The following is a 14934-nucleotide window of genomic DNA, read 5'->3' as shown; positions in this document are numbered from 1 at the left end:
AAAGCAATCAGCACCATCTTAATCTAACCCTTTATTTCTCTGTATTCCTTTTCTTAGGGGATATGTGCACCAGTGTAACTTACATTGATGTAGTTAGTTGGTTATGTAAGGCGTTTGCATGGGTACGGCAACATCAGTGTAGTTAGTCATGTAAATTTCCCTACTCTAGAGAAGCCCCTTACATTTTGTTACTTTAGTCTTTTCTCCTTAGCATCTTTTTCCCAAATACACCCACTGCCCTCCTTTCCTTTATCTACCCTCTCCCCCAGCAGGTTATGATTCTTTAACGAATACCTACAGCCTGATTTGCTTATGGGGCCTGTAGACTCTTAGAAACATCAGACTTCCTAATATAGTTTTTCAGGGCAGGAAAGATGTTTAGTTAGTAGGTATTAAGTGAGAAGAAGATGCAAGTGAATAGGGAAGGTTTGCAAAGGTAAAACAGAAGTAGGTATTAAGAGGCCCAATTAGGGATGGGACAGAAGGCAAACAGAAAGGAAGATGTATGGGTGAAACTAGGAAGGGAGAGGAACAGCATGATATGTAGGGAGCAGGTGCGAGACCAGGCAAATTACTGCCCTGTACTTTAAGAAGGGGCAGGGTTGTCTGGCTGGCTGGGAGAAGAGGGCAATGCTTTCTGGCTTGGGGAAGGAGGGGAGATGTAAAACTGCTGGAAAAGCAGTCGGCATGGTGGATGACTCATCACCTAGGAATGAGGGGTTTAAAAAGGTCAGCCTGGGCCTGGACCCTCCCCTCATCGCTCAAAACAGGTTGAACAGCATCCACTTTCCCTCCCTAATTAGGTCACAAATATGCTGGGTAATTAGCTATATCTGCTATGGGCCTTATGCTAGCTGCCCCGTTAAGGGGGACTAGGAAAGAATTTTTCCCTTACCACCATATTGGCCAGGTGCAGTGGGGGGTTTTTTGCTTCCCTCGCAGCAGGTTCAGGTGGGCTCTGTTCATGCATAGCATGATGGACGGTAGGCCATATGTCACAACTCTTTATTTAAGTGTATAGCAGATGTTCAGTGCAGGTACTCCATTAATTAAGCCACAAAGGAAAGGGTAAATGGCTTGGAAAAGGAATTAAGGAGAGGCGCTTAGTAACTGAGCGAGCTGGGGGCAGTTGGGGACTCCTCTGATTGGTACAGCAGGGAGCCAACCCCCCCCGTCATTATAGTCCATCTTAACCCCTCCTATGAGCGGGGGTGGTCGGTAAGGTCCCAGCAAGGGAATTGCTGGAGGGACCTGGATGAAAAGGTGGGGAGCTGGTGGAAGCTCTTGCCCCTCCTCCCCCCCACCCCGGAATTGGCTGGAATTGAATCCTACTGGAGGGACATGAACGGAAAGGTGTGGGGGGGCGGGGCTGAAAAAAGCACTCCTGCGCCCCTCCCACCAATGAATTGTGGGGGTTTTCACCTGCACTTTCATTTTTTCTGCCGAGTTAGTCCCAGACATCTTATAATAAAGTTACAGCCTGATTAAACCCATATCTAATGTCTCCTGTCATTCTTTCAGCATAGCCAGACAAATGGCCATGGGAAGAAAACAAAGCAGCAAATAGAAATGCAAGAAAACAAACGAAATAAAACAGAAAACTAAAAAGGGCGCCATGTTAGCATCTTTAAATTAAATAAAAATAATTCAAGCAGTAAATAGCTCTTTGCTTTTACTAAAGCACTTGCTAGCTGATTTGAAGGTACTCTGGATTTACCATGCTGTAACAGAGAGCAGAATTTGACCTAGCAAATTATTGCTGTCTGTGTGTGTGTCTGTGCATGCAGTCCCAGACATAGATTTTTATCTCCCGGTAAGATAACCTGCTTATTCTGCAGCCAGTATTAAGTCTGTTTTGTAAATTTATCAGCAAGGTCAATGATAAATGAGAGACGTAGCTGACCCTCTCGACCCACTCCCCCTCTAACCAGATCAGTCTGCACTACTCTGTGGGGAAATTATCTACGTCTTCTCTGAACGGAGATATCACCGTGAGAGGGCTGCATCCAATGTTGGTACCATTTAGGTTCATATAGTATTAGAAGATACAGGAGGGTAGCAGTAATGCAGTTTGTGGTATGAAACATATTTTAAGTAGCAATACTGTCGGGGAGTGGATTTGCTATACTGAATAAAGGGACAGACACAGGTCTATACACCTACATTCATTTACACACATGTATCAGTCTGTTAAAGTACATATTTTAGAAAAGCAAGTTTAGTGCAGGGAGGTAGGGAGAGACTAACTAAAAGGCTGGTATTTTTGTCTGATACTTTGATAAGTAGTAATTTTTTAGGGCTGTCGATTAATCGCAGTTAACTCATGCGATTAACTCAAAAAATTAATTGTGATTTAAAAAAATTAATCATGATTAATCGCAGTTTTAATCGCATTGATAAACAATAGAATACCAATTGAAATTTATTTAATATTTTGGATGTTTTTCAACTTTTTTATATATATTGCATTCTGTGTTGTAATTGAAATAAAAGTATGTATTTTTTTATTACAAATATTTGCACTGTAAAAAAGATAAAAGAAATAGTAACGAGGACTCTGGTGGCACACTGAAGACTAACAAATGCATCTGAAAAAGTGGTTTTTTTTACCCACAAAAGCTTATGCCCAAATAAATACGTTAGTCTTTAAGGTGTTGCCAGACTCCTCGTTGTTTTTGTGGATAGAGACTAACACAGCTATCCCTCTGATAAAAGAAATAGCATTTTTCAATTCACCTCATACAAGTACTGTAGTGCAATCTCTTGTCATGAAAGTGCAATTCACAAACATAGATTTTTGTTGTTGTTACATAACTGCACTCAAAAACAAAACAATGTAAAACTTCAGAGCCTGCAAGTTAACTCAGTCCTACTTCTTGTTTAGCCAATTGCTAAGACAAAGAAGTTTGTTTACGTTTACAGGAGATAATGCTGCCCTCTTCTTATTTACAATGTCACTAGAAAGTGAGAACAGGCACTTTTGTAGCTGGAATTACAAGATATTTATGTACCATATATGCTAAACATTTGTATGCCCCCTCAAGCTTCGGCCATCATTCCAGAGGACATGCTTCCATGCTGATGATGCTTGTTTAAAAAAAAAAAATAACGCATTAATTAAATTTGTAACTGAACTCCTTGGGGGAGAATTGTATGTCTCCTGTTCTGTTTTACCCACATTCTGCCATATATTTCATGTTATAGCAGTCTCGGATGATGACCCAGCACATGTTGTTCATTTTAAGAACACTTTCACTGCAGATTTCACAAAATGCAAAGAAGGTACCAATATGAGATTTCTAAAGATAGCTACAGCATTCAACCCAAGGTTTAAGAATCTAAAGTGCCTTCCAAAATCTGAAAGGGATGAGGTCTTAAAAGAGCAACACCCTGATGCAGAGACTATAGAACCCGAACCACCAAAAAAGAAAATCAACCTTTTGCTGATGGCATCTGACTCAGATAATGAAAATGAACATGCGTCAGTCCATATAATTTGGATTGTTATCAAGCAGAACCCATCATCAGCATGGAGGCATGTCCCCTGGAATGGTGGTTGAGACATTCATGGACATATGAACATTTATCTCATCTGGCACATAAATATCTCGTGACGCTGGCTAAACGACAGTGCCATGAGAATGCCTGTTCTCACTTTCAGGTGACATTGTAAACAAGAAGGGAGCAGCATTATTTCCTGCAAATGTAAACAAACTTGTTTATCTGAGCGATTGGCTGAACAAGAAATAAAACTGTGTGGACCTGCAGGCTCAAAAATTTTACATTGTTTTATTTTTGATTGCAGGGGATTTTTGTACATAATTCTACATTTGTAAATTCAACTTTCATGATAAAGAGATTGCATTACATGACTTATAATAGGTGAATTGAAAAATACTATTTCTTTTTTTTTACAGTACAAATATTTGTAATCAAAAATAAATAATAATATACAGTGAGCATTATACACTATCTTGTATTCTATGTTGTAATTGAAATCAGTATATTTGCAAATGGAGAAAACATCCAAAAATATTTAAATAAATGGTATTCTATTATTGTTTAACAGTGCGATTAATCACGCGATTCATTTTTTAATCACTTGACAGTCCTGGTTAACAATACGCAAATTAGAGTATTTCCTAATTTAGATAAAATCGTCAAATTTCTGGACCTTCAGCATTAACAGGTATATATTTCCAGAAATTTGACGATTTTATCTAAATTAGGAAACACACTAATTTGCATATTTGAAATGCATTAATTCATTTATATCAATAACAAGTGTCCTGATGATCAGAACTTAAATCCGACCAGGCTTCAGCATGGAATGAGCTTTAGCAATACAGAAAGTCAGATTTAATGTCTGATCAGTGATCAGTCCACCTAATATAGTGTCCCGTTTCTGACAATGGCCAGTACCATATACTTCAGAAGAAGGTGCAAGACGCCCTGTAGAAACAATTATGAAACGACTTGCTGTTTGCCTGGGCTGGGAGGGGACTCTGGCTACTTCCTGTCATCAGCTGGGGAATACTCTGGCTGCTCCTTGCCTCATCCTTGATAGTTAGGGGGCTCTGACAGCCCCTTCCTGCCACTTCCAGGCCCCTGGCTCTGCTGCCACTCACTGGCTACTTTTCTCAGGTTCTTGTGGCCAAGAAGAGATGGCTAGAGTACTGCCCAGTATTGCATTAGCCATAGCTCTAAGTCTATGGTGACAGGAGCAGTATTGCCAACACCAAATGTTTAAAAATACTGAATTAGGCCCCCTAAAAATCATGAGATTGGTTTAAAAATTGAGTTTTTAAAATAAGTTTGGGGGGTTTTATTTGCCTTCTGACTATTGAGCCTTCAGGTGCACTCAGATCACAGTTTCAATTTTTTTCTCAGTAACCACAATGGCCATAAACTTTTTGTTTTAAACAGAGGCTAAGGTTCTAATCTAATCACATTAGAAGCCGGAGCTTAGGTAAAACATCAAATATTGCAAGATTAGCAATGTTTACAAGAGTTGGCAGCGCTGCAGTGGCTCGGGTGACCATGCTCTTTGCTGTGCCCCTGTGGTTAGAGTCCTCCTAGGTGGGACTCAGTAGTTAAACACAAGATGTGAAGTGTCCCTAACTGACAGGAGATGGTAGTTCTTGGTCAGGAGCAGTGCAGAAAGCAGCTAAAAATGGGGATCTCCAAGCTAATCTGGGAGATTTAAGAAGTGTGGAAATAGATTCTTGCTTCAGTGGTATAAAGTTCAACCGCCAAAGCCCTACAATTTATGACCTGGCCCAATGCAAACAAACTGGTGGATTTTTCTTTTTCCCATCATTTTGTGATGTGTCCATTTGCTTTTAGAACATGATGATACAGAAAAGGGGGACCAGGCAGGAGGGTGAAATGTACATGGCTAGAATATTTAAAGAAAGAAACTTCAATCTGGGAATTAAGATATGCTAATTATAAAACAAAACAACCATTACTTTAATGTTCCATAAAGGTCTCTCTATATACTAAATATGGATTCATTCATTCCAGTCTTTGCCTCCAGGAATCTCACCCAACTAGCTGTCCCTGTTAAGTGTCATGTGTGTTTATACATATATAATCACACTTTCATAGTTACTCTTCAAAGGGTTAGACACAGCCTGAGGAGCCCAAAATGGTTATATGGTAAATAAATTGTTATTCTCTTTCCAAATTCAACATACAGTTCTGGTTCTGATCCTTTCTGTGACCCTGTCTCTCTGGTTAGTTTTTTATACTAGTGAGTAAACTGATGAATAGAGCTTTTAGTTTTCGGTGCTTTCTGGATGTGAAATATCCGTTAATTAATTTAATTGTTGTTGTTGTTTAGTGCCTTTAATCCTGAAGGACTTTAAAGTGCTTCACAGGCGCTATATATATAGCATTATTGAAGTGCAGCCACCTCTAGGGAGGAGGGCCACATATCAGTAGACAATCAATACCCAGCACACTTACCACTAATTTGTTCTGTCTACACAGGGAAAAAAAGGTATTTTTTTTTCTCAACTGAGTGATCCTCTGTCCCCACAAATGCCTCTGTGAACAGCACTTAACACCTGTTACATCGTTTGAGTTGGCCGTGTTGTAGCCTCGGGTTCAATTGAAAAAACGCACCTTTTTGCTCACATAGGCAGGCCTATAGAGACCAGAATGACCTATGGTAGTTTTAAATACAATCTGTTGGGCAGCCCTAAACTTTTTATTATACTTGCCATCCTCAAGCTGTAGAATGTGAAATACAGTAATTACCATTCAAAAAGTCAGTGTTTGTCACCAGATACCATAGAGGTGATTTTTAGTCCAGCAGTTCTCGAGCCTTCTCCTGGCCTTTTATTACAGGGATTTCACTTAGGACTGGGTAGGCCATTGCCTTTATGCCCTCTCTGAAGAGGCAGCTGTGCATGTAACATACTAGCTTTGTGTGTAATGTTGCCCCCTAGTGGCTGACCTATGGAAGGTCCTTCTTCTTTTGTCCCATTTCTTTAGCCCTCTTGGCTAAAGAGTCTTGAGTTTTTTGGATTCAAAGAAGGACCAGAATTCTAGTTCCGCTGGAGTCAATAATTGTTTGTGTGCAGCACATGGATTCATTACATGTGGGCTCCTCTAGCTTCCCCTTCCCTTCTCTCAGGAAACCATCAGCTGCATGGGTTGTCAGACCTATATTTCACTGCCCACTCCACTCACATAGCTTCTCTGAAGAAGATGGCAGTGCAAGCCAGGGCTGGCTCTAGGCACCAGCAAAACAAGCAGGTGCTTGGGGTGGCCCATTTCAAGGGGTGGCATTCTATGCCACCCCTAGAAATGTGCCCCAGTTTGCCTCCGCCCACTCCCCTGAGCATGCCGCCACCGCTCCGCTTCTCCCCCCTCCCTCCCAGGCTTGCCAAGCACCAAACAGCTGTTTTGTGCAGCAAGCCTGGGAGAGAGGGAGGAGAAGCTGAGCAGTGGTGCGCTCAGGGGAGGCGGTCATGGCGGAGGTGAGCTGGGGCAGAGAGCAGTTCCTCTCCCCTGCCCCCTGTTACTTCCTGTGCTCCCCCCCACCCTTGCTCACCTCCACTCCACCTGCTCCCCTGAACACGCTGCCTCTCCCTCACCTGAGAGGGAGGGGGGAGAAGCGGAGCGTAGTATTCAGGGAAGCAGGTGGAGTGGAGGTGAGCTAGGGTGGGGGATTGGGGGGTGGGAAATGTGGCATGCCTGGGGGAGGAGACAGGCCCGGGGATTTGGGGAAGGGGTTGGAAAGAGGCAGAGTTGGGGCGGAGCCGGGGGCAGGAGGGCACGAAAAAAAAGCAGGGGCAGCCAAAAATATTTTTGCTTGGGGGGCAGCAAAAATCCTAGAGCCGGCCCTGGTGCAAGCTACACACGCTCTTCCCTGTCTCTGTCCCTCTTGTCCCTTGCCTGTCTCTGTCCCTTGCATGTGGCTCCCCTGAAGTTAGTGGAGCCAATCAACTTCCACAGTTGAGCAGCAGAAACAATTACTGTGTGGTTTTTTGTTTGTTTTTAATTTCATTCAATCAAAAGAGGGTCCTGAGCTGTTCATGATGGGAGAGGGCAAAAAGGACAAGAGATTTCCAGCCCCTACTGGACTTCTGGGGTGGGCTTGAGGTCTCATGGTATTTGGCAGTGGCACAAGATTTGGAGACATGATTGGAGCCCTGTTCTCAGTACCACTTCCTGTTGCTGGTTTCTAGCAACCAAAGAGAACTAGAGCACGCAGAGCACATGGATCACAGGCTGCAGTCTGGCAATGACCAAAACCTGCTCTATTATGCCAGGCATTTGGCTTTAGGGACAAGGACTGTGTTACCTACCCTTCATTCTACTCATAGAATATTCAGAAGAGGTCTCGGTAGGATAGGCTCATGGTAAGTTTCAATGTCAAAGTTAAAGATGACTATGTAAATCTATAGTCTGCCCTGTTGGTGATCCTCATGTTGCCACTACTGATATTCAGAAGGCTAATGCCTCTATACCTTATGCTGCTGCTATCATTCCATGTTTTGGAGATGATGGAAGGGTAGACTCGGTCTTTCCGAAGAAATTGCTGTTCTTGTGTCTCTCCACATCCCCTTTAAAAATTCAGTCTAGCTATTATGAAAGATCACTAATTGGTAGTTAATAGTGCAGTATGGCACATGAATCTTGAAGAGAATTCCTCTCCTAAACAAGAAAGAAGTGTGAAGAAAATAACAGCTGTTCAGTTGCTGTGCTGTAAACTTCATTATACATGCAGAGCAGAATTTTCTTAAATATGTTGGAAAAAACATATGTGGGAGGTAGGGAGATGGTGGTAAAAAGACAAGAGTCTTTAGGAAAGAAAAGAGTTTTGTACTTAATACATTATAGAGAATTGGTTCTGGAATAGTTCATTCTTGTGAAAGTATAACCCCTGCAACATTGCCAGGATCATTGGAGACCTGTGGAGAGCTGCTGATTACGTGCTGTCACACAAGTTTAGGCTGCCTGAGCCAGCTCTTACTTACACACCCGTTTTCCCCTCTGCCCCTCCATCCCCAAGTTTTTAACTAATGTTGGAGAAGAAAATACTTGGAACCTGTTTAGTGGAGCTGCTTCCTTTTTAAGTTTCCCCTTTTAGACATGCTTGACCTCAATCTTGGCCAGTTTCTGAAGACATGCAGTGGAAGAGAAGGGAGAATACCAATTTGGTTTAATTTGAGTGATACATAATATACATAAAGCAAAAGGCAGGTCAGAATAGATCCTGAGATATGACCGTATTAAGTCTTTGTGACAGAACGCTGAACTTTCTTAACTTTTAACTCTGGTGGGTAAAGTTCCTTTTGCCTCAAGTGCTTCCTGTTGATGTAGGTACTGTGCTCTAAATGAATAATGCTTCCAGAAAGGGGAAAAAAAAAAGTATTCATATGACAAGAGAATAGCCCAAACACAGAAGATGAGGTGCTGGATACTTCAGGTACAGTATGGGCTTCTGTTCTGTGTTCTCTCTAACTCTGGAGCAGCGTGTAGGCGGTTGGATGAGAAAGAACAGACAAATCAACATTCCATTCACTAAACTCCCCAGCATGCCTAAGCTGCTTTCACTCAGCTAGTAAAAGGGGGGGGAAATGAAACGAAAAGGAGCCATTGGTAGAGTGCCTGCTAATTAGTAAAACTCTATGCTGCATTACAAAAAGCAAAAATAAATGAATACAGAGGATATTACCAAAAAGAATATGTGAAGTTACAGCATCAGCAGAAATCCATTTCAAAGCTCTTTAACCAATATGTAGGTACAGAAAAATTGACTGCCTTTTTGTGTACTTACAAAAAGACTAGAACATGTCATCCTGCTTGTGTTGCCAGTTTTTGTATAAAGAGTTCATTAACCAGAATGGGCAGTCTGAGCGATTTCTAAGTTACAGCTTTATCAGAGTAATTTGCATATTTTTGTTATTGCTTACTAGAAAACAATTAGTGAAGGGTCCTTTGTAGAATAAGAGCCTCTTACATAACTTGAATCAAGTTTGCAGTACTCCTTTCTTCTTCTTCTTCTACTTCTTCTTCTACTTCTGTGTTGATTTTTCCAGTAGCATACAGCATGGTATGGCTTTGTTGCTGATATGTCCTGTTACATCTGGAGAGTAATCTCCATTTAAAAAGCAATTGGCTTTGTTTCAATTTACAAATGAATTACTGCTTACCTCTATGTTTTGCTGGTAAAGCAAAAATACTGTAAAATAGCTACCCACCTCCCTTTTCACTTTATCTACAAAAGAATTCCCTTAACCTACACTGGATAATCCATTTTGTATTTCTGAGATGAATGTAAATATAACCCCTACACAATGTCGTGCTTAAATATTTTTGAAGTTACTAATGCAAAAGTCAATGGGATTCTTTATGGGAAATAAAGATCTGTGCTGATGGATTCCTTTGCAAGATTAGGTCCTAAATGTCCAGGATCAAGAATCAAACCTTTTATCACAGAGCAGTCTTACGTTCCTGGTGGAAGTTTTGAATGAAAAATAAGCGAAGGGCCAAAGATCAGGTCCACTTAAGGGGTCACCCCTATGAGTTGAAGTGTTTTAAAATGTGTATGCTGCATACACATTTAAGCTCATTTGAGTCAACTCTTTTCGGGATTGTTCTATCACATGATTCGTCCGTTCCACATCCTGCCACACCACATATAATGATAACAATGACACCATTCCTCCAACTCCTCCTCCTCATTGCCATTTCTATGACTCCCTCTACCGGTAGGCTTATGTCTCTGACTCTCTGTCCTTTTGTTAATTTGGGTTTAATTTTGAATGTTAACAACCCCAATTCTTTATCAGTTGCACAAGTTTAGCTTTATTTAATTTACTTTTAAACTCTGTTTATTCATGTTTTCAAAATAGTATTAAAGTAAGCTTTCTGGTTATAGATTCTGAACTGTAACAAATTCACTGCATAGCCATATATAAACAGTAGGACAAATATTATACAAGTCATATGATCTATACAAAGCAAAGATTGAAATGCTTGCAACCAAGCTCATTGCCAAAAAAACCTATGAATGCACAGTATAATACCATGTCATGTGAGAAAACATCTGATGTAGTTTTATTATAATTTTGTCTTTAATGCATTGTATTTTTTTGTTTCTAAGCAAATATACAAAAAGCATCCCTTTGAAAACTTTAAGCACCCCGATGTATATTAATTAAAAAAACAAAACAAAACCAGCAGTTAAATTCCCAACACCACTGCCCTAACCTTCCAGTAAAACATATAACCCACAGCAACTCACTTATAGTTAAACAGATTAAAACTCGTCCTGAATACACAGAAACTCACTTTTCAAGGGCTCACATTGCTCTTGAGATCTGTTAGGGTTTTTTTATGGTAACTTTAAAAAATACTTAAGCATGAGATTACACTTACCTAAGGGCTTAAAAAGGGACATTTTAAAGTAAGAAAATGAGGTGACAGACAAAAGGCTGCTGAAACATAGTGGATATTATTTGAAAGTGTAGAAATGCCTTCAAAAAGAGAGGTCTCTTACTTGCTTAGCTGGTAACTTTGGGTATTGTGGTTCATGGGTCTGCGAGTAATACAAATGCACCTTTGTGGCCCACGCAAATCTGACCTTTCATAGAATATTCCAGGTTGGCACAGCCACAATTTTGTATGGATGCATAGTTGTGGGAGAAGAGTTATTACCCTGTCAGCTCTCAGGGATCTGGATGCAAACTGGCTTGTTATAGATCACAGATGGATGTGATGTGAGTTTGGGCTCACTCAGAATGCTGCGGTTCTCAAAATGGAGTTTATGGTCATAAAACAGGCAACTGTGCTATTCTGAATCAAAACTTGCTCAAAAGCAAGTTTTCTGAGAGCATAGGTTACATGTGTATTTTTTGAGGGTACAACTAATTTACTTTTAACTCTAGTGTAGATTTTGCTCCAAAATGCCAAAAACTCCAGTTGACAGTGTCCATTTATCTATATGAATCAGAAAATATTTCCATCTTTAAAATTGTCATCCAGGATTACATGGACTGAGACCTGTTTGTTTGGAAACAAACTGCATATTTTTTACATTGTCTTTAAAAATGGAGATTTTGTTTGTCACTGTTTCTGTTATCTTTTTTTTTTTACTAGAATGCTGCTGCCCTAGCCAGTGAAAGAAACACTGTAGAACAGATGCAAAGTAGTGCAGAAAATAGAGTGAAGGAGCTGGCTGAACAAAATGAACAATTGAAGAGAACAATTAAAGAGCTAGAGGACAAAATTAAAGAACTCCATCAACAGATTGATAACATGAAAGGAAAAGAAGATACCATGAAGGAAAAAATAGAGAGATATGAGGTAAGTTACAAAACCAGACCTATAACTAGTGTGGTTTTCTTCCTGTTTGTGATTGGATGGGTACATTGCACAAAAATAAAAGATGAAAGACAAGATGAAGGCAGGCAAAGTCATTGTTGGTGCAGTAAAACCTGTGCAAAACCATTGAGCTTGAAGGAGAGAGCAGGCTGGAGCTTCACCTACAGGTACAAGGAGGCTGCTTCAGCTGACATGACTATGAAAATAACACTGAAGAGTGGAAGATGGGCACATTGGTGATGTGCCTGAGTGAGTTTAAGAGGAAATGGGAGGTTGTAGGCAGGGAGCAGTGCAATGTGGAGTCTTGGGGGTGTGGAAGAGGAGCTTGATGTGGATGGCAAGAGAAAGCCAATGAAGATGTTTTTAAGTGTTTGCAGTTTTATGTTTATGCTTGCAGATCTTCTGAAGGCAGATTAGAGAGAAAGCAACATCAGCATTCCTGAATCTATCCAACTTTTCTTTTGTAGAAAGAAAAGCAACACTTAGAAGATGTCCTGGCACATGCTGGGGAAGAGGGAAAGGAACTGCTGTTGGTGAAAAAGTCTTTGGAAAGTGAGCTGGAGCATATGCAGGCAAGTACAACAACTTAGTCAGAATATTAAATGTCCTTGTTTGTTTTCTGCAAAACAAGTGGTGACTTTTTCTGGTCCTATTTAAATTCCCATTCTATTAAGTTTTGCCTTCACAGCACCATTCAGATCTTTCCTCTAAGCATAGCTTCATCAAACTAAAAATTTGCCTTCATTAAAAATAAAAATCTTTTTTTAAATTGAACAAAGTTGGAGGGAAATAAATCCCCAGCGAACTTGTCCAGTTTTTGACAAATCTGTTTTGTAATTTTTAAATTATCTGTCATCTTTGGTTGTGTTTCAGCTAGACTTTACATGTGTGAGGTAAGAAGCTGTAATCTGGCAGTCATATAAATAAGAAAAATCTAGCTGTGAGTGAGTTATGGGGTGAGTAGTGGCCGTTCTCCCTCCCATCCCTGATCTCAGTTACTGAGCTGAGAAGGAGAGTGGTGGGGACACAGAGAAGAGATGGAGAGAGGAATTGCTATGGAGGAGAAACCTCAAACTTGTACTACTTGCAACAGAAAGACAAATGTGAAAAAACCTGGAGGCTTCTCTGATGGGCAGATATTTCTGAAGATGGCCTGTGCCCCACTGGAGGGATAGGGACATGTCAAAAGGTGACTGACCCTTTGAAGAGGGAATGGGGTCTATTTCACCTGGACTAATTACCTGCTACCCAGTTGGGCGTAAGGGAAGGAAGGCACCGAGGTTCTTTGAGTGCTGTCCCTGTGCGTGCTCCACTTCAGGTGTCGGTGTGTCCCGGCGCCACTGATTGGAGATTTTTAGTAGCAGTGGCTAACGATTCACAGTGGGACAAGATCACTTCCAATACAGAGTACTGCCATTTGGACGGTCGATGGTTCCACGAGTCTTTACCGAAACCCTAGTGGTAGTAGGTTCAGAAGGAGCTGAAGGGGTTGGGACGCGCAGGCGATAGTTGAATCGCCAACAGCACCACGAGACAGCTACTATGCATGCACATTCTAACCAGGCACTGCTACCCAAAATCTCCGATCCATGGCGCTGGGATGCACCGACATCTGAATTGGAGCACCCACAGGGACACGCATCCCGAAGAATCTCAGTTACTGCATAAGGTGAGTAAGCTTCTCTTTTACAAAGTGGGAGACAGCTGCAGGTAGTAGTAGGCAGATGCCTACAGACACAGTAGGGAGTTAGAAGGCTCCTGGAGGGCCCTGCATCAGCATGGGGGGAAGGAGAGAAATACCAGTGGAGAAGGCCAAATCCAGGCAAGAGGTGCTGGGGGAACAGGGAAACAGACCCTCTGGGAGGAATGGCTGTGCCCAGCTTGGGACTGAGGCAAAATACAGCATTTTTTAAGGAGAGGGAGACCCTCAAGGAGGAGGGGCGTGGCCCAGCTGAAACTGGGATGAAAACTGTAGGGTTGAGTTCTATTTTGAAAAACTTCATGCAGGACTTAATAAATTGAACCCCAGAAAGGGAATGTTTTGACTATCTGGATTGTGTGGAGATTTAAATGGGACCCTGCATGAAGGGGAAACTGAGGCAGGGGTCAGCAGAGCCATTCTTGGCAAGCAGGCAGTGATACAGGGCAGGCACACCCTTTAACAGGATATATCCTAGAGCAGCTAAAAAGGGGACAAACCCAATTTTTCCTCCTTGCACATCACTTTTATGTGCATTATAAAAGCACTGGTATTTCTAAAATATTAAATTGTAAAACACACAAAAGTGGTCTTAATTTGAATTTCAACATTCCCATGTATGGTCTGCAACTCAAACTCTACTCCACTGGAGCACAAACTACAAAGTGAAACTGACTACAGGTGGGCTATAAGACAAAGGGAAACTTTCTTGACAAGTCTGCTTTCATGGTTCAATTAAATCTGAATTCAATGGAAAACATAATAAAACAGGAAAAAAATGTGAAAATTAAGTTAAATTTTTAAAATTGTGTCCATTTTAAGAATCTAATTTATTAACAGCACAGGTAAGGAACTTTTTGTTTTTACAAATGTGATTTTTAATCTGACAATCTTTTAAATCAAATTAATAAATTGACTCCCTGATTTCAGGTACAGGTTCTCTTTTCACCTCTTGATTGGTTCCAAGTTGTTCAGCTAGTGCATTGTCAGCGTTGGTCTGCTGATGCCTGCCAGCTATCTTAGGCTTGGTCCATTAGAGCTTGTTATAGGGTGGTAAACTATTTTCATACATTTGTAATGCCCAGCAGAAAAAACATGACTTGGATCTATACTTAACCCAGTTACAACATATGTTATTATTAGACCCCTGAATACTGTATTTGTGAACATTAATTATCTTCTAATGGAATATGCTTTTAATTACAATTCCATTTACTGTATTTACTTGCTACCAACATTTAAATGAGCAATTGGTGTTTGATGTTTGTGTATGTGGGTTTTTTGCAAAACAATTCACAGAAAGAGAAGGTGTTGTAAAGAACCCTACAAATATGTGTTTTCCACAAGTATCTTCAAAGGAGTGTTTGTGTGGCCATTTTGAAAGGGCTTGG

General features: G+C 40.9%; 1 protein-coding gene across 6 annotated transcripts in view; it reads left to right on the top strand.

Moving 5' to 3' along the window:
• CGNL1 (cingulin like 1) overlaps positions 1-14934 on the top strand; it is a 114107-nt gene that overhangs the window by 65208 nt on the left and 33965 nt on the right. For all 6 annotated transcript variants that reach the window (XM_038419677.2, XM_038419687.2, XM_038419685.2 and 3 more), the window contains exons 9-10: positions 11620-11826; positions 12312-12416. In XM_038419677.2, the coding sequence (XP_038275605.1) occupies positions 11620-11826; positions 12312-12416 (312 nt within the window). The remainder of the gene's footprint in view (positions 1-11619; positions 11827-12311; positions 12417-14934) is intronic.

This window comes from Dermochelys coriacea, chromosome 10 (assembly GCF_009764565.3).
Source record: "Dermochelys coriacea isolate rDerCor1 chromosome 10, rDerCor1.pri.v4, whole genome shotgun sequence".
Classification (NCBI taxonomy): Eukaryota; Metazoa; Chordata; order Testudines; family Dermochelyidae; genus Dermochelys; species Dermochelys coriacea.
This window is presented reverse-complemented; position numbering and strand designations above follow the sequence as displayed.